A 17889-nucleotide genomic window follows, 5' to 3' on the forward strand; every position below is an offset into this window, starting at 1 on the left:
GAATCGATCGCTAGAAACACATAGCCCCATAGCCCCATAGCCTCAGGCTCCCAAGGCCACTCTCCGTCGGCGTCGTCTAAATTGTTGGCCAAATTAGAAGTACGAAAAACATTCAAGATACGCTAAAATAAACCCAAAGCGTAAGCTACTTAGGCACTCAGACAGACGGACATTTTGTTGTTGACATTTTGCTAGAGGCAGAGGCCACAGCGAGCATTGAGGCATGACGGCAAGGCATGCGATCGACTCTAACCCTTTTGTTTTTGTTTCTGTTTCTGTTTCTGTTTTGGTTCTTGGGGCATATCTTCGATTCCATCTATCGACAAACCCCTTGTTAATGACAACTGCAAATGTCCCTCCATTCTCTCTCTCCCTCTCTCTACACTGTGGCGGATGCTCCTTCAATATTTGCCTCTGAATGAGACACTAAAGTGAATTATTAGTTGTGCAAATAATTGCACAGCTAGCTTCCATCACGAAAGACAGCAGGCAGCATGAGAGGCAGAGAGGCAGCTCAAGGGGCGACGTCAAGCAGCTTGTGGCAATATTTGGTCAATGTTATGGCTCTGGACCAAGGAGCCAACGAGAGAGCAGAAGCTCACTCCAAGACCCGAAAGATGGGGGTCGAAAGGCAAGGCTATTGGGGGTCCGGTAAATGCGAGGCAGAAGTGACTTCCAGTAGAAGAAGTAACTTGACTCACTTTCCATTAAATAATCTCCCAATTATTTATTGTGAAATTCTTCAAAAATGCCCCACAGCCTTGGCCATTGGTTCAGTTTTTGCATGCAACTAAGGAGTATTCAGAATATATCTAGCTGTAACCTACAAACGGGTCTGCTGCCTGAACCCTTTATCTCTTTATCACAGAGGGTGGACTCTCCGCTGGTTGGTGACGTTCTCTCCTCTCATGGCACGCAACGAGTGGCTTTCCTAGGAGAAGGGGCGTTGTCATTCACTTGTTAAATGCTGCAAATGAAATAATTCCCTTTCCGTTGCTTTCACAAATGAGGCAAACGATGAGGCCTCCACAACGAAGACGATGACAATGATGATGATGAGGTTGAGGTTGAGCCTCACATTCCATTGCAATTGCTGGTCATCTGCCGTGTGGCATGTGCCAACGTGCCCAGCAATCGCCTCATTCCCGCACACACCCCCCTTGGATTCACATTGATGTTTCTGCTGTTCTGTTCTGCCGATGACGTTGCAGTCAGTCAGCATGAGATGCTTTTTTTTCTCGTATGTTTTGTGGGGCATGGGGCATCTATTTGCATATTACCGCCCCTCCTCCGCTTGAGCCTCAGCCTCCTGCCGCCTGCCTCCTGCGCTCAGCGGGCGGTCTAGTTTATAGACATTCATTTTGGTTTAAAAAGGTAAAGGCTTTGGTCATCATCCCAGCATCAGTGCCCATTCCATAGGGTATCCTCTCTATGTGCATGCATATAACTCCCGCTGAGCGGGAAAGCAATTTAGTTCTGTTTGCGAGATGTGGGAAGCCCCATGCTCCCCTTTCTTTTCTCTCTGTCTCGGTATTAAATGCACTTCACACTCCCTTTTCGCACTCACCATTTAAATTGTGGACATTGGAAGAGCTGCAGCAACGTTCTAGCTTCTGTTTTAAGTCCTGCAAAAGATACAGATGCGCGATACAGATAGTTACTTTATGGATAAAATATACAGATGGATATACAGATATGCCATAAAGAAAGAGTGGGAGGCAACTGAATGCATCTACAGAAATGTCTGCCTGGAATGCATTGCAAATTGTGGAATTAATTTGAGTGAAATTCGTGGCGCAACACTTGAAGACCTTGATTGTCTTTATCTCAGAGTCTCTACATTAATTAATATTTATTTTTCGCTGTAACAATCGATTCTTATCTATAAATTAATCAATAGCTATACCTGCACATTGAAGTACATTACCCAAGTGTCTGTCTAAGTGTGTTCCTCCGACTGAGTATCTCCTATCGCTCTATCAGCTCTCGTCTATCTATCTTTCATTCACTATCTTCCAGCTTAATCTATCTTTGGCGATCATCAGCCTGCCACTTGAAATTATTCCCACATAAAGCGAAAACATTTCCCCATCCTCTCGATGACCTTCCTCCTCCTACTCTTCCGTCTCTGCCACTGCTGCCATCTTTTACTCCTCTCAACGTATTCCCGACACGTTGTGCCCACTGCCACGCCTTCTGCTGTCTGACATACAGGTGTCGAAGGCGTTTTGTCTCTCTTTTTATCTTTTTTTCTCTTTGAAAGAAAAAAAACTCATTTAAAATATTTTTATAGGGATTTTTGTCGGTTTATTTTTTGTTCAGTGAGTGGTTCATGACCCAGAAATGGAGAACGATCTCCTCCCCCGCTGCATGAACACTGCCACACTCCCCTCCTCCCCCCTCCCCTTCCCACTCCTCGAACAACGTGGAAGTCTCTTTTAGGTCTCGGGCTCCCAATCTTTCACGCGGAGTCGAGTGTATCTCTGGTCGACTGTTTTCGGTGTCGTGGAAACGTGAAATGTACGTGCGGTCATCTGTCATGATTCTCTCGCTCTCTTCGTGGCCTACAAACCGCAGCAGGGAGAGTGGCAGAACGGGTGGAGAGTGGCACAGTGGCGAACTGGCTGACTGGCTGAGTGGCTGAGTGGCGGAGAAGTGGCAGAAGGGCCAAGAGGACGGTCCATTCATTCATTGTCTATGTGCGTGCGCTTTGCCTTAAATGTCAATTATTTCACGCTTATTAGATTTTTGATGGCCTTCATCATGCGACAACGACACAGACGCAGACACAGACACAGACAGACACACAGACGATGGCACTCCGATGATGATGATGGGCATGTCGAGAAAGCAGAGACAGCACGACAAAAAAAAAAAAGGAGAGTCGCAATGAAGATGTGAACACAGCCACAGCCACAGATACAAATACACTCCATGTACAGACGGGAAGTAATGCTTTTTTTTGTGTGTGTTGTGTGTTGTGTGCTGTGTGCTGTGTGGTTGTTGTGCTTAACGGCCTTTTAATGCGATCTTTACGCGAGTGTGTGACAAAGATCTGTCATCTGGCGACGACATGGCCAAAAGCAGACACAATCCGTCCGATGCGCACCGTCTGGACGGCCAGAAACAATGTCTGAATAGATATCGGAGCATCCCAGACGATGGTAGGGGATCAAGTGGGTCAGTCGGCGACGATTGCGCTCTCTTTCTCTCCACTCACTCTTATTTTTCTCTGAGGCATCATTGAGATCAAGATCATTCCGTAAGACACTTCTCTTCTTTGGAGTAGGGAGTGGCGTCTCTTCAGGTGTTCGATTTGGTTCAAGATCCCATTCAAAATACGATCAAATTCCCCGCTTTTTGATCGTCATTCTGTGGCACTCTCTTTGGTTCTCTTGAAAAAGACGAAAGTGGAGTGGCGATCAAATACTCAAATCAGGTCAAGATCATTTGCTGGACAAATTACACTGAAATGCGTGGGAATCGCTCTTTGTCGCTGACTTTTGCAGCTTTCTCACACATTGAATGTTTGAAAGAATGGGAATTCCCACAAGAGAAAGAGAGATTCTAAAAGCGAATATACACAGAATGTTTGTCAACACTTTCTCTCTTGGTTTTGGAGGGGAAACATATCCCTGTGGAGGGATCAATCTTCTCGCAGCCAAAGGTGCATCCGGAAAGAGCCTCCTTCCATCTCTCGGTTGTTCCACATAATTGTTGTTCCGTAATGAATCCAAGCCTTGCACTCTCACTCTTTGGATGGAAAATATTTCATATTATTTTCCACTCATTTGTCTCTCCCATTCAATGTTTCCGCTTTCGAACTTTAACCAATTTCCAAACATTTTCCGCACAAATAAAATAAAGAGATTTTCAACAATAAACTAAATTGAGAAGAGCGGCGCTCACCCCTCTCTCTCTCTCTCTCTCTCTCATCCGTCGTCGCGGGAAAAGGAACAAAGGGGGTGGGAGACACGTTATAACGTTGTTCCTCGCCAACGTAACGACATTTTGTACGACCCCATTTTCCCCGAAAGTCGTAATAATTTCATGAAAAACGCAGCAAAGCCAACTGCGAGAGCTTTTTTTTTTTTTTGGAGCGGAGATGATGGAAAGAAGAAGAAAAGCGGTGGAGAGGAAAGGCGCTGGGTGGTGGTTGGCGAGCACTGGTAATGTGCCAGTAAAAGGTATTTTAACGCTGGAATTCCTCCTGTCCCTGTCCTCTCTCCTTTCCACAGCTACTCCTCCTCTGCCACTCTACTGCTGCTGCTGCTGCTGCTGCTGCTGCTGCTGCTGCTGATGCTGATGCTGCTGCTGCTGATGCTGGAAAATGAGTCGAAGGGGAAGGAAGAGCAGCAAAATGAGTCCAAGGAGGGGCAAGGAGCTCTCCTCTTTGTCATGAAAAATAACTTCGCTTCGTTGAAATGACAGTCACGATTCTGCTGATTTTTTTCTCGCTCGTTCGTTCTTTTTTTGGGCGAAACTTTTGCCTTGTCTGCGCTTTTTTTTCGTTTCGTTTCGTTTCGTCTCGTTTCTTTATGATTTCCATTCTTCATGCTAGATTTCCTTCGTGTTGTGTTGGACAGTGTAACAGACTTATTCGCGGACGAGCACGAAGGATGAGGATATGGCGGACGGATGCTGACTAAATGAAAGATGATGAATTTATTAAATTCCCCTGTCCGCCCCATGGGACGGCTGCCACGGGATGGATGACGAGCGCCAGCAGAGCATGGCAGTGTCTAAGCAACGGAGAGCGAGCGGCATGGGTACAAAAATTGCTGTAACAAGGGGATGTGGGATGTCATTTGGCTGCCAAAAAAAACAACGTAGGAAACACGAAAAATATTGAGGCAGGATCGGATGACAACTCTACCTTCAGGTCTCAAATGGGGAGCCAAATAAGAATGGAACACATGTTGGAAATCATTTATGTTATGATCCCACTCTTGGCTTTATGTTTCATTCAGGAATAAGCAGGGAAGCATCTACCCCTGCCATTATCATTCTTTTGTCTCTTGATTTCTCTCTTAAAGGCTATTCTCTTGCTTCATTATCCATTCTGCTCCCCATTCACATTCTCTTACGTGTGACTATACTCTCTCGCAAGAATTACGACTTCAAGATTGACAAACTTTGTTCCGAAAAGTATTCTCAAAAGCCCCACGCTCAATTCCAGGATTCCTGGAAGAAGGCGAACCCGAAGGCAACTTTCGCTGTCGTCTCGTTTGTGTGTTCTTTCCAAATTCTTTTGCAACAACTTTGCAGAGAGGCACACAATTACAGGTGGAGGTGGCGCCTCCATTCTCCAGCCACCATTCCAATTTTTTTGTTGGTGGGTGCAACCTCTTGGTAAACTTCGGATGCTAATAAAGAATGTAAATGGAGCAAATTGCTTGGCCGAAAGGTGAAATTTCATAAATTTCATGAAAGGGAAACACACGCCGAAAGGCCCAAGGAAACAGTGAGAGAGCCCAGCAGCACCCGGGACCCGGGAGCAGCATCCAACAGAGGCATCTTTTGCCTAACTTTGGTCAAACAATCGTAAAAATTGCGCTGTGTCATTAATCTGAAGACCTACTGGGGGTGTGTCCCATTCCGCTCTCTCTCCTTGGGTGTAATCTGTGGGTGCCGCAGGGCCGACAGAAGTTTCCATATCCCCACACAAATCCCAATTGTTGGATGTTATAAAAGCGTTTAGCCTTAATTGTTGGACGCTGCTTCCTTCTATTTCCGCTCTCCTTTGGCCTCTGCTTTGAATACTTGAATACCCTTTTCGACCTGACAGACCATCGTCCATCACAACTGATTTATTCCATGGATTTCAGTTACTTCCTCTCATTCTCTATGGTGCCCACAGATATCGCTAGGCACTCTCCTCTCTTAGGGTATTCGCCGCTTCGTCTTGAGAACTCTCTGCGCTTCTTTTGTAAGCAAATTTTTTGTCTGGGCAGCGTTAAAGGTTATTGCTTTTGTTCAAACGATTTGTTTCTTGCCGGAGTTTTCTTTTGTTTCGATGCTCAAAACCATTTGACGCTCTGTCATCGTAAAAAATGCGAAAAAATCAAAACCCAAACTGGGCGACCGATGGCTGCTTTTGGTGGGGAAAACGCTTTTTTAATGACCGAAATATTAAAATAAAAGGTGAGACCCATTGGACCACCTTTTCCTCTCTTTTATTCCCAGCCATTCGGGTGGGAACCTTTTCTTTATGGAAGCCCGGATCTTATGACACTTTTCTTGGTGGCCCTAATGAAAAATTAAATTAATGAACGCACATTTGTGTGTCGTCGGGGTCTCATTTTGGGGGGCTAGAGGCGGAGGCAGGCTTGCCTTTTGGGGGCGCCCCAAATTAATTTGGCAATTGCAATAAAACTTTTTGCAGCAGCAGATTTGGGGCCATTATTTTTGCCTCTCTCAAGGATTGTGCCTAAGGACCATGTTCTGGTAATAACCAAAGCCATTAAATAAATTAGTCAAATTCCTTTCGATATTTGGGGCACTCTGCGCACCCAGCCCGCCTGAACTTCCTCAAAGGGTCCTTAAAGAGCGCCAGGCGAGAACAGATTGAATGCCACATAAATTTCCCGATGGTTTTGAGAGGCGGCGGCACTCGTGGAACGTGCAATAATTGCACTTTGACACGCGGCGGCCGGTCGGTCGGTCGGTCGGTCTTTCGGTCGCAGAATTTCAGGGTTGCAAAATGGGAGACAATGCAGTGATGTCCCCCCCGCTCAGCTCCTTGTCGACTGCAGTCTGCCGTCATCCTGTGTGCTGTGCAACCCTCCGAAGGACACTCTAATAAATCCTTGTCACAATATCCTTTTGTTTTGGGCAATCTTTTTTCACTTGAGCGAGAGGAACAGCAGCAACAGCAGCAACAGCAGCAGGGAGCAGGGAGCAGGCTACCGGGGACCATCATCCTTTTGCTGAATTTACAGCGTGGCAATAATTCAAAACACATTCGCCCGCTGAATGACAAGACAGAGAGAACGAGAAGGACAGGGGACAGACAGTGACAGCGATACAAAAAGGGAAGGGAGCGAGCAGCAACAGCAACAGCAGACATCCGCTGGCTCTTCAATGATTAAGGTCCTGTCGGCACGCACAATGCCAGATGCCATACGATACGTTGGAATACAGATATCATTGCTTGTGTCGTTTCACTCATAATTACTCGTATGAGGGAACGCTTATGAGGATCATTTTGCTCCCATTCGAGTTGGATTCAATCGGAGATTCAAGCACAGTTCCGGTTGCCCTCAGTCTTCAATCATTTCTGCGACTGTCTGCGATGGCCAATGAATGTTTCAAGATATGGCATAAAGATGCGACCGATCAAAGTCACATCAAAGAGAAGCACTCGCTCTTTGAATAGAATAAACGAGAGTCGAGGATGCAAACAAAACGAAACCATTCAAGGAATGCAATTGCTTGAATAGAAAACATAAATAGAAATGGGAATCCCGTATAGTTTGGCCGAAAGAAGCAAAGACAAAACGCAACCAACGTTGAGGGGCAAGTGGCAGGAAGATAGAAGAAAGGTTTAACAATATAAAATGCCACATTTCAGAGTTGACTTCCAGGCACCGGCCAGGCCACTTGCACTCCCATCTCCCATCTCTCATCTCTCTCACTCTCTCGCACTCACTTTCTCACACTCACTTTTGCTCTAGACAAGCGCATACTTTGGGGATACTTGAACTTTTTGTGTGTGTTTGTGCTGTCTGCCGCCTGCCGCCTGCCGCCTCTCACCCATCCGCTCTTACTCCTCCTTGTATCTTGTATCTTTAAGTGCACAAATATATATGTATCTATGCTGGTGTGTACTTATGCTTTGCTCGCCTCCTCAGCTGCTTTTGTGCTTAATTCCATTTTCATTTTCATTTGCAGACAACATTCAGAGAGATCTCTGGGAGAATACAGAAACAGGAGAGAACTTCCTTTTGGAGAGGGGCGGAGGGCGTTTTGTTTGAGTTTCCCCTAAAGGAAAACCTCCTGCTCCAGTGCCCCACACATTCCGGCCTCACACCCATGTAGCAGCAGCAGCAGCAGCAGCCTCCTGCAAAAAGGCAACTTCTATGTTTGTCTTCAAGGCAAACAGCAGCAGGCAGAGGCGGAGTTGGCATGTGGCAAGCTCCCATCAGAGCCCCTGCGAAATGGGTCAACACACAATTTAATTGCCAAAAAGAATATGAATTCAATTCAAACGAGAAACGAAAAAAACGAAAGATTCAAAGTGGATTGCAGTTCCATAGATCTTAAAAGGAGACCAAAGGATCTTTCATCGATCTGCTGCATATTCTGAGCTTTCAAATTAGTTCCCAAAGGTATTCTTGGGCCATCTTTTGGCTATCTGTTGGCCTTCTCGTACTTTAAGTAATTTTAAAATTAAAAACCAACAGCCTAAAACCGCACGTAAAATGATGATTGATTGTACGCGTACTCGCCACACGTTAGAAATTAAATTGTTTAACATAATTTGTGCTCATTGTTGTGCTTGTTCGCTCATCCGCAAAATTATGTCCAAAATGGTGCCCCGCGACCTGTGGATGGATCACCGTTTCCCCACACCTGATGATCGCATCGCTAGAGCCCGTGCCAGGTGCTCGGTGGTCGGTGTTCGGTGGCAAGTTGCCAGTCTCTGCCTGAATCCGGAAGTGGGCGAATCCCTCGTTCGTCCCTCGATTATTTGATGGTTTTATTTGCATGGTTTGTTAGAGATCTTTACGCTTGAGTGTCTCTACGTCATCCTCCCCACGGCACAGAGAGAACTTCTCGGAGAACAGAACCGAGATTTCTGTTCACATAAATAATTTATTAATAAAAACAACAACAAATGCACACACACACACACCAGTCTTATTGGCGGAGTTTGGAGATTATTTCGTGTTTTTATTTTATTTTTGTATTTTTCGTTGCTTTTTGTTTGTGCTTTTTGTTAATTGCGCTTTAAGGCCCAAGAGGCAATTTAATAATTATTATATGAAAGAAGGAGGAGGAGCAAAGGGGCAGTTGGAAGGCGGATTCATAAATAGTTGATGAATAGTCGAATGGATCGAATGATCGATCGCTGAAACGTTGAGTGTGGAGTGTGGAGATCTGAGCTGAGGCCTGACATCATGCAAGAACAACGATCTAAGGGGATATACAATATTCGCAAATAGAATCCAACACTTCAATTGTCTGTGGGAAATCATGAAAAGTTGAAGGGAAAGTCCCACCAGGAGAAATTTAAATATATTTATAAAATAAAAGGAAGAGTCCAACAAAACCTTCCTACAAAAATAAGTAAAAGACATGCAGACATAGCTAGATAGACCACAGAAGAATCCCCCTGGGGGTGAGTATACAGAAAAAGACATGTTTCCATGTCAGATTAATGGAGGATTTAACCCCAACAATCTCATGAACTTTCATTGGGATCTCTGTGATATCTTGTACACCTTCGTGTCTTATCTGCCCTCAGTCTTAGCCAGGCACCGGTATGAGCAAACAATCGAAAGCCAGAGTTTTGACATTGATAGGCTTGGAGTCTTGGAGCCAACACAAAGGCCGACCTCTACAATCCGCGCAGTTCAAAGAGCTCTCTGGGTGCCTTTGGTTTACCCAAAGTCAGGGGCAGAGGCTACAACAAATCTCCGTACAGATCTCAGATCTCCGAAATCTAAGAAAATTAAATGAGAAATGAGAGAGAGAGAGAAAAACCCACTGCTGCCGCAAGGCATCAACCTCACAAATCGCCACCGAACACACACAAAAATCTCCGACGGCTACGAGGTTTTTGTTTTGTGTTTTTTTTTTCGTTTTTGTATTTGGAAGTTTTTTGAACTCTGGAGGCGGAAGTGCCCTGCCACTTATGACTCACAATTTGATGGATATACAGATACGCAGATACAATTACGGCATACACAACTGCAGATACACATGTACAGCTTCAGGTACAAAGATTCAGATTCAAATGAAGCAAAGAGAGACAGAGGGAGAGATATTCATACGCGTGTGGGGAGTACATTTAGAGGAGTGCTACTCGAGGAGTAGTCCACAGCTACAGATATAGACACCGCCACAGATACACTTCTGCTGCTACCATCTGGCAGATACTTTCCGCAGCCCCTGTGTGGGCGTCCGGCCCATAGCACGCGTTGGTATTCCATAATTCCATATTCCAATATTGGGAATCGGAATCTCAAATTTAATTGAATGTCCCTCTCCCTCTTTTTTGGATATTTCTCTTGTCATAAATTCATTTTCAAGAGGCGCCCACACGCCCTTCAAAGGGGCAGCATGGGGCGCAGTGGGGTGTCGGAGGGGGCAGAGGCTGTGTCTGGCTGGAGGGGAGCAGTCACCAGGCATTGACTGACAATCGCATTTAAATGTCAGACAAACGAAAAACTATTTATAATTTCACACCTCGCTCATGATTCATGATGAAGGGGACCAGCTAGATCAATGTTTGGATCTTTTCAATAACTTTTTTTCCATTTCTGAAAACCCTAAGAAGCTCGGCAAAAAGTAGGCCCTGTGCCTCTTGATTTATTCTCTGACTAAGTTTTGATTTGAGTCTCATTTGATTTCTCGAACGAAGATGAAATCTGTTTATCAATTTGTTGTAAGAAAAATCGCTGAGATTTCCCCCCGCGCGCACTCGCACAAGAAAACGAATGAAATGTCTTCTGCCAGTGAGATGAGCGAGATGTCGGTGGCAATTTTAGTGGGCGCTGTGGCAATCCTTCTGGGCGTGGCTCTATATATCATTGTTAAACGTCGGCGGCGTCTCAACAGGTAAGTCCTCAAAAGCGCAAATACTTTTCTGACTCCTAAAGTCTGCGCCACAGTGCTCTGGTGCCCTATGCTAGACGCTCGCTGGTCCGTGTGAAGGTGCCGCGTCCGGAGCCCATTGAAACGGAGGACGAAAGGGAGACGCGTGAGTATCTGCAGGAGCGGGCACGCTTCATCCATCATCCGCCGGTGGATCTGGGCAACAATACGATGCCGCTGGAGTTTCAGGTCCAAATGAAGATCATCGTCCGTCTGCAAGCAATGTACCGTGATGGGTTGCTCTTCCCTCACCAACTGCCACGCCAACGCTGGGCGCGTCGCTAAGCGGTAAGTCGGTAATCCGTGCGGCATTTGGCATGTGGCATGCTTCGCATAAAATTCATAGTACGTATGATTACATGGCTATTTTGTGGCAACTAATATCCATTTAATTGCCACCAAAATGGGGTTCTTGCATGACAAAACAACATTAAGTGCGTGCCCCACAATCCCTGCCCTCCCAATCAACAATCGTCTATCGTTCCCTGATGAAGGGAGAGGGGGTGAAAGTAAGAGAGAGGATTGCTTGTCACACAAAATTAGCGTCCAAGTGGCATGAATCGAGGAGTAGGAAGAGTAGGGGGAAGAGATCCTGTGAGTGCCTCCTGGGAGCATCATTTATCAATGTATCAATTGTGCGGCAGCAAATCGCCATCCCGACAGTTTGACAACACAAAGAACAAAGCCATCAGAAAGGCACTCTGCCAGTGGCATGTGGCATACGGCAGGGGGCATAGCTCTAGGATGCGGCACACAGATATCTCTCCCTCTATCTCTCTCGGTCTCTTTCTGTGTGTACCACTCAATGGGGCAGAAACAGGCAAACACGACGAGGGTTGACACCGGAGACGGGCAGACAGCTTCCATGTTGATATCACATTTTACACAGATTTTCCGCCAGCACAGATTTTCCACCAGCAGCAGCGAGGGGATGCGCAAATGTGCGTTAGGGGGGTTCTGATAATTAGGGGTATGCTATGCCGCCCCCACTCAATGGCAGAGTGATGATTGTTGCAACAACAAGGGGAAAGTTGGGATTGGAAATTCCTGCTAGAAAATGTTTCTGTTGCAAATAATTATATCTCATAAATTATATCAAATTTAAGTAGTTAAAAAACGGGTAATCCATAGAATAAATATATTGGAATGAGGTGAAAAATCGTAGATTTGGGAAGCAATTAATAGGGTCTCGACTAGAGGCATTAAATGGGAATGATAGATTTTTCTTAATTGCTTCCCCTGTTCACTGTCCCTCACTCTCTTCGCTCTAGCATCTCCCTCTCAATCCGTTTCTACTCTCCCTTCCATCCTACTACAATTAATTTGCTGAAGATTTGTCGCTGCTGCTGCTGCTGCTGCTGCTGCTGCTAGACCATTAAATGTTATACAAACTGCAGACATGCAGGGGTCTGGTTCTCCCCTTTCAAAGTCAAATGATCTTCCCCCTCCACACACTATCTGAACATTCATTCATTTATTTGACATTTCAATGACATTTTATCACACTTCACTGTTACTGTTTTTGCTCGACTTCTACACACTTAATGGCTATTGCTATGGCTATGGCAACGGTACTTGAATAATTGATATTTCTTGTTGACTCTTTTACTCTTGCACACACTCTGGGCTGACTTTGCTGGCTGCTGTCGTTGTTAGTGTTGCTGCTGCTTTAGTTTTTGCAGTTCGTTGTTTAGGTTTTTTGTTATTGTTGGTTGCTCTGCATACACACTCCACACAGCGCACACACACACACACACATCGCACTAGAGATAAGAGGCCCTCGCATCGAGGTGGTGACTAAAGAGCATCTGGGGGAGGGGAGGCTGTTCAATCCACTATTCTCTTTTCTCTTTCCTACTCATTTCAATGCAGTTCGTGGGGCTGCACTTCGGAGCTCGCTCCGGTTCGCGTTCGGGTAACATTTTTGGGTTTCGTTTCGATTGCGATTTGCATGTCGTCGTCTCTCGCGCGACACGCGTTTCAGAGTTTATTAAATACCTCTCTCTCTCTCTCTCTCTCTCACACTCGCGCTATGGTTGCCCTTGGCTCATTGACTGACTGAACCAATGGTGGGGGCGGGGGCGGTGGCGGTGGCAGGGGGGAATAAATGGATGAAATGAGGTAATGACTGCAGGCGGACTGAAGGCAGGCGCGTGTTAATGTTTGGTCTTCAATTTGGCTTCGATTATTCGGGGGGCGGTGGGTGGCTGGCTGGCTGGCTGGCCGACGGGGGTTACCTTTGAGTCAATATTTACTCAAAATACAAATAACGAGTACCCGAGAGTTAAGTACTCGTACGCATACGAGTGCCACACACCGAAGGTCGCCTCCATGGCCCTGAAGGCCTCAAACGAGGCATGAATTTTGAGACAAAGTTTACGGATTGGGATTAAACAGCAATCGAGTCAGTCGATTGAGGTGCGATTCTTCTACAGAAAAGGAAAGAGAGAGAGAGGAGGGCACTCCACAAGGTGTTCTCTTTAGTATTTAATAAACACTTTGAAAATTGTTTTTAAAGTATTTTAAATATCAAATTTTAGATGGTAATATTCCAAGAATTACCCAAAAGCAAATGACTAGATTTAAAGGGTATCAAATTCAGTGATTCACGAAATCTATCCCTTAATTTTATACTCTTTTTCTACACTTCCAACTTAGACATGGTCGAGAACAACACTCATCGATACGGGACACACACAAAATCTCATAAAAATAAACATACAAAAATCTCATAAAATGCCTTTTGACACTTTCAGACACCAAAATCCGACTGTTGACTGTCTCCCTCCCCCGCCTTATCTCTTTCTGGCTGCCTTTCACACTTATTCCTCTAGTTCTCTTTGCCTCGCTTTCCGCTCCGCCATCCGTTCCGTGGCTGTGGAGGTCCCTCTGGTGCCTAGGGCCTGGTTTGACGTTTGGCTGCTGCTGAAATGTCAGCAAAATTTTAACTGGCAATTTGCAACAGAGCGCGAACTTGTCTCTGCCCCACCCCACTGCCCCACCCACCTAGTTGCACACCCACTCGCCCTCTTTCCATCATAGTGTGCCTCGAATATCACTACGCACGCGTTTCCGAATGGGAATCCCCCATAATCCTCACCGCCGCCTGTCTGCCACACACATCTCTCTCGCTCTCTCTCTCTCTCTCTCTGTCGAGTCTCGTGTCTCTCACTGTTGTTATTGTTGTTCTCATGTTGCATGCTACGTGGCACAATATGTTGCCTACCTATCGCTTGTACGCTGCTCTATGCGCCTCCTCTCTGCCCCCTTCAGACGACCGCCTAGGCGCCTCTTCTGGGCCACCACTTGAGTTTTTGGCTTTGCTTTTGTTTCACTCTCTCGCTCCCTCTCCCTCCCAGTCCCCTTCTCTGACTGCGTGGCAAGTGTGGCAGGCATTTACGGGAATGGTGTCAAAATAATTTGGGTTGTCATTTGTTTCTCCTGCCACATCCCCTCCCCCCCATAACGCCCTTCAGCCGTTTTTTCCAGAAGGTAAGTGTTTTTTGTTTTGTTTTGTTTTGTTTTGGTCAGCGAAAAGGCAGAGGACGTGTGGCACTAGGAGGGAGTGTTAGGAGTGGGGCAAGAAGAGGTCAAGGGGGCATATGGCCTTTAATATTTTCTTTCTGAATTACCAATTTGGAAAAATTCGAATAAAGAATCGAAGGAAAAATGGAGTAGGGTGAAGGAGAACGAGTAGAGGAGGGGAAGGTCCTTGCACCTTATTATGTATATTTATATTTTCAATTGAAATCAAGGTTTTCCTCGTTTTTATGTTATTTTGTTTTCCTTTTTTCAACATTCAAGGGACTGTCGGTGATTTTTGCGGCTATCTTTGTTCTTTTGTTTGTTGTAGTTTTCCTCTGTGATTTTTTGCATCCTCATAAATCATTTTTTAGATGAAAACAATCCTCTGATTGATGTTCCATCGAATGAATCGCTTAAATGTCACTTTGGAGACACGAGATAAAAAACGAAACGAGCCAAGAGGCAATCATCTCAGAGACCCAAGGAATCTCCCTATGCCCCAAGTCGGTTTCGCCCTCGGAGGGGGGAACCCTCCCTGACTCTCCTTGGACTCAACGCCCAAAACATCATCATCATCATCATGCTCATCGTTTTCCCTTTGTTTGTTTGCTAATAGCTTGTTAGCCATTTCAAAAACAATTTTCTTACTTACAAATTCCAACAGCAAAAACAGGGCACAGGACACAGGGAACACAGAGGGAACAACAACACAGGCATTAGACGACAGCAACATGTGTAGACCATAACTTTCACTCCTACAACCTCCATCCCCCTTGCATCCTCTCTCTCTCTCTCGCTCTCTCTCGCTCTTTGCTCTGTCATAATTCAAAGAACAAAGAGCAGAGTGAAAAAAAGAAGAGCTTTGCCGTGACAATAGGGATACCCTTTAGGGAGTGATGAAGAGTGTAAAACTCTTCCTTATGCGGGGAGTATTTGTTATGAAGAAAGAAAATCCACAGAGAATCGGAATCACTGGGAACTTGTTTTATTTTTTGTGAAGTCTGAGACCAAAGGATATTTCGTTTGGAATCTGCCCTGGAAATCTTCTTCCGGAAATGCGTTTACTTGTAGGATATATTATTGGATATATTTTCGGCCATGACGCTTCGTTTTCTACTATTTTGTTCAAGTGCCATATGGACCACAGATCGAAAACAAATCGTTGCTAAGGCATAAATTTGCAAGAATCCCATCATGCCCTTCTGCTAACGCACACACTCTGCCACAGAGAGGAACACTTCTTCGCCCAGTGAGAGAAAATTGTGGGAAATCAGCAAGGACTGCGATTGCAAGTTGCTAAAGGAGCTGTAGAAGTAGGAGGCACAGGCTGGAGGATGCAAGAGGCGGCAGGATAAGTGGCAGAAGGCAAACGGTGGGTGAAAAAGAGGCAAAGACTGAGGCAGGTTTTTGGGGCACACGCACACACACGCAAGCGGCGGCACATATTGACAGGTCGTGCCATAAATTTTCAGGTAACAAGCAACGCCCAACCCCAACCGCTCCACAGACCCTCGAAAACTTGTGCCCCAACGAAGGAAAAAAAAAGTTGCAAGAGAAATCGTAGGGAAAATATCATTCATACGACAGGTGGCAGTGGCACATCCAGAAAGGAAATGGGCAGGAAGGCATGGGACCGAGAGAAGGCTTTTACAGCTAGAAAATGAATAGGAGCTTAGAAGGAATGAAAGGAGGAAAAGTGATTAGATTCGAATAAGATATTACCAACAGAAGACTTGAAGAGAGAGGAAAATACACAGAAATAATGTCTATAAACAAATTAGGGATACACAAGGAAAACTATGGAAACAACATACAATTATTACTGATAATTAAGTTGTTAAATAAAAGTGGCAACAAATTATCATCAGGTCTAACAATGATCAATAAAGTAAGAGTATCCCAATAAAACCCAATAAAAGATTGTGCTATAAATGTGGTTCTCCCCTCTACATTTGCAATCATTCAAAGATCATTCCATGGATGGTTGGGAGGAGAATATCTCTTTGTTTCAAAATCATTTAGAGCTGGAATGAAAGAGCTTGGGCTTCTGGTAACTTTTCGGATTTATTATTTTGAGCTTCTTCTTTTAGTCTTTCCTTCTGCTATTTCTTGACTCATCTGGATCTATTGATCTCTATGCGTTTTATAATAAATATAGATTAAAAATTTGTTATCAATTAAGTAGAAAAACTCATTCAGATCTCCACCCATTCCCAGCCCCAATTTTGGGGTGTAAGTCTCCCTTATTACCATCGCTGTCAGTGTCCACAGTTTGTTGCATGCCCCCACGGCTTGCTGTTGCCTAATATATCATGACACAAAAGAAGGGGTTTCCCTCTGGTTCTGGAACCCCTCTGACTGGTTCCTCCCTCCACCATGCCCCATTTTTGGGGCTGTTCATTCTCTGCTCTGTTATAGTCTGTTCGCCCCTCCTGTTCCTGTTTCTGGTCCTGTTGTTGTTTTTCGACTGGAAAAGCCAGGCTGTTACACATTATCCTCGTCAGTCCTTCATGTTTTTGTTTTTTTTCTCCTCCCGCCCCCCTCCTTTACCCTCCACAAACTTTTGTCACAAGTTTTTGTCGCTTTGTGTTGCCTTTTGTTTTCGCTTTCAACCCTTTTATTGTTGTGCTTTTTTGAGTGGGTTGGGGGTGGAGGCTTGTGTTAATGGGAAATTAAAATTCACTTAACAAAAATCCAGCACTTGCAACATGCCACCACCACTCGCCACTTGCCACTTGCCACTTGCCACTTTAGTTTCTAAATATTAAATTTGAACATTTTCATTTCGTTTCAATTTTTTATTCAAATGCCACAAAATACTTGTTAAGAATTTATGGATGCCACAGACAGCATGGGGCATGGGGCATGGGGCATGCTCATGCAATTTGCATTCCTGGCGGAAGGATATTCCACATGCCACACAGTCGGGGAGGGGGGGCAAACCGAAAGGGGTTTGCCTGGTTAATAATAAATAAATAAAAGCAAAAACAATCAACCGGAAGGGATGCAAACGCTAAGCAACGAAGTGGCGAATACCCTGCAAGGAAAGACGAGAGACATTGGAGGGGATTCTCTTCAATTAACGATTGGGAAAAGTGGAAATTAATTTACTCTCAAAGATGTGAGCAAGAAAGATCGTCGATCTTTGGGTTACCTTGATCTGAAGGGTTTTCGTGCCCCTCGCATCACTCTTCGCAAGGAGAAGAGAACAGAGCAAGGGCATAGAAAGGAGAGGTAAAAGACAGAGACCAGAAATTTGGCGAGAGCTGAAGGAAAGAGATCATAGAAAGATCAAATCAAAGAGAGTGAATGGCAAACGGTAATGGAAATGCGCCACCATTTTCGTGATTGCTTCTTCATTTCCTTGGGGCCTTGCTTCGGAAATGCTTCTGCTGGCACTCTCGACCCTTCTGCTGGCACTCCCTTCTCCACATCTGCATCTTGGTTGCAAGAGCGAGAGAGAGAGAGAGATAGAGTTCTCTCCGACTCAGTGTGTTTGCTCGAATTGAAATCAATTAAAAATCAATCAACTCAAATGTACTG

At 45.1% G+C, this 17889-nt stretch overlaps 2 protein-coding genes across 2 annotated transcripts in view; one reads left to right on the forward strand and one right to left on the reverse strand.

The window, feature by feature from the left end:
- The window catches only part of LOC117891579, a 74305-nt gene that overhangs the window by 31504 nt on the left and 24912 nt on the right, over positions 1-17889 (reverse strand). Inside the window, exon 3 of the mRNA XM_034797108.1 lies at positions 1568-1625. The gene's annotated coding sequence lies outside the window, so the exon portion shown is untranslated. The remainder of the gene's footprint in view (positions 1-1567; positions 1626-17889) is intronic.
- LOC117891588 lies at positions 10619-11106 on the forward strand. Its single transcript, XM_034797119.1, has 2 exons — positions 10619-10785; positions 10839-11106. The coding sequence occupies exons 1-2, from the start codon at positions 10670-10672 to the stop codon at positions 11104-11106; spliced, it is 384 nt and encodes a 127-aa protein (XP_034653010.1). The 5' UTR covers positions 10619-10669.

This window comes from Drosophila subobscura, chromosome A (assembly GCF_008121235.1).
Source record: "Drosophila subobscura isolate 14011-0131.10 chromosome A, UCBerk_Dsub_1.0, whole genome shotgun sequence".
NCBI lineage: Eukaryota > Metazoa > Arthropoda > Insecta > Diptera > Drosophilidae > Drosophila > Drosophila subobscura.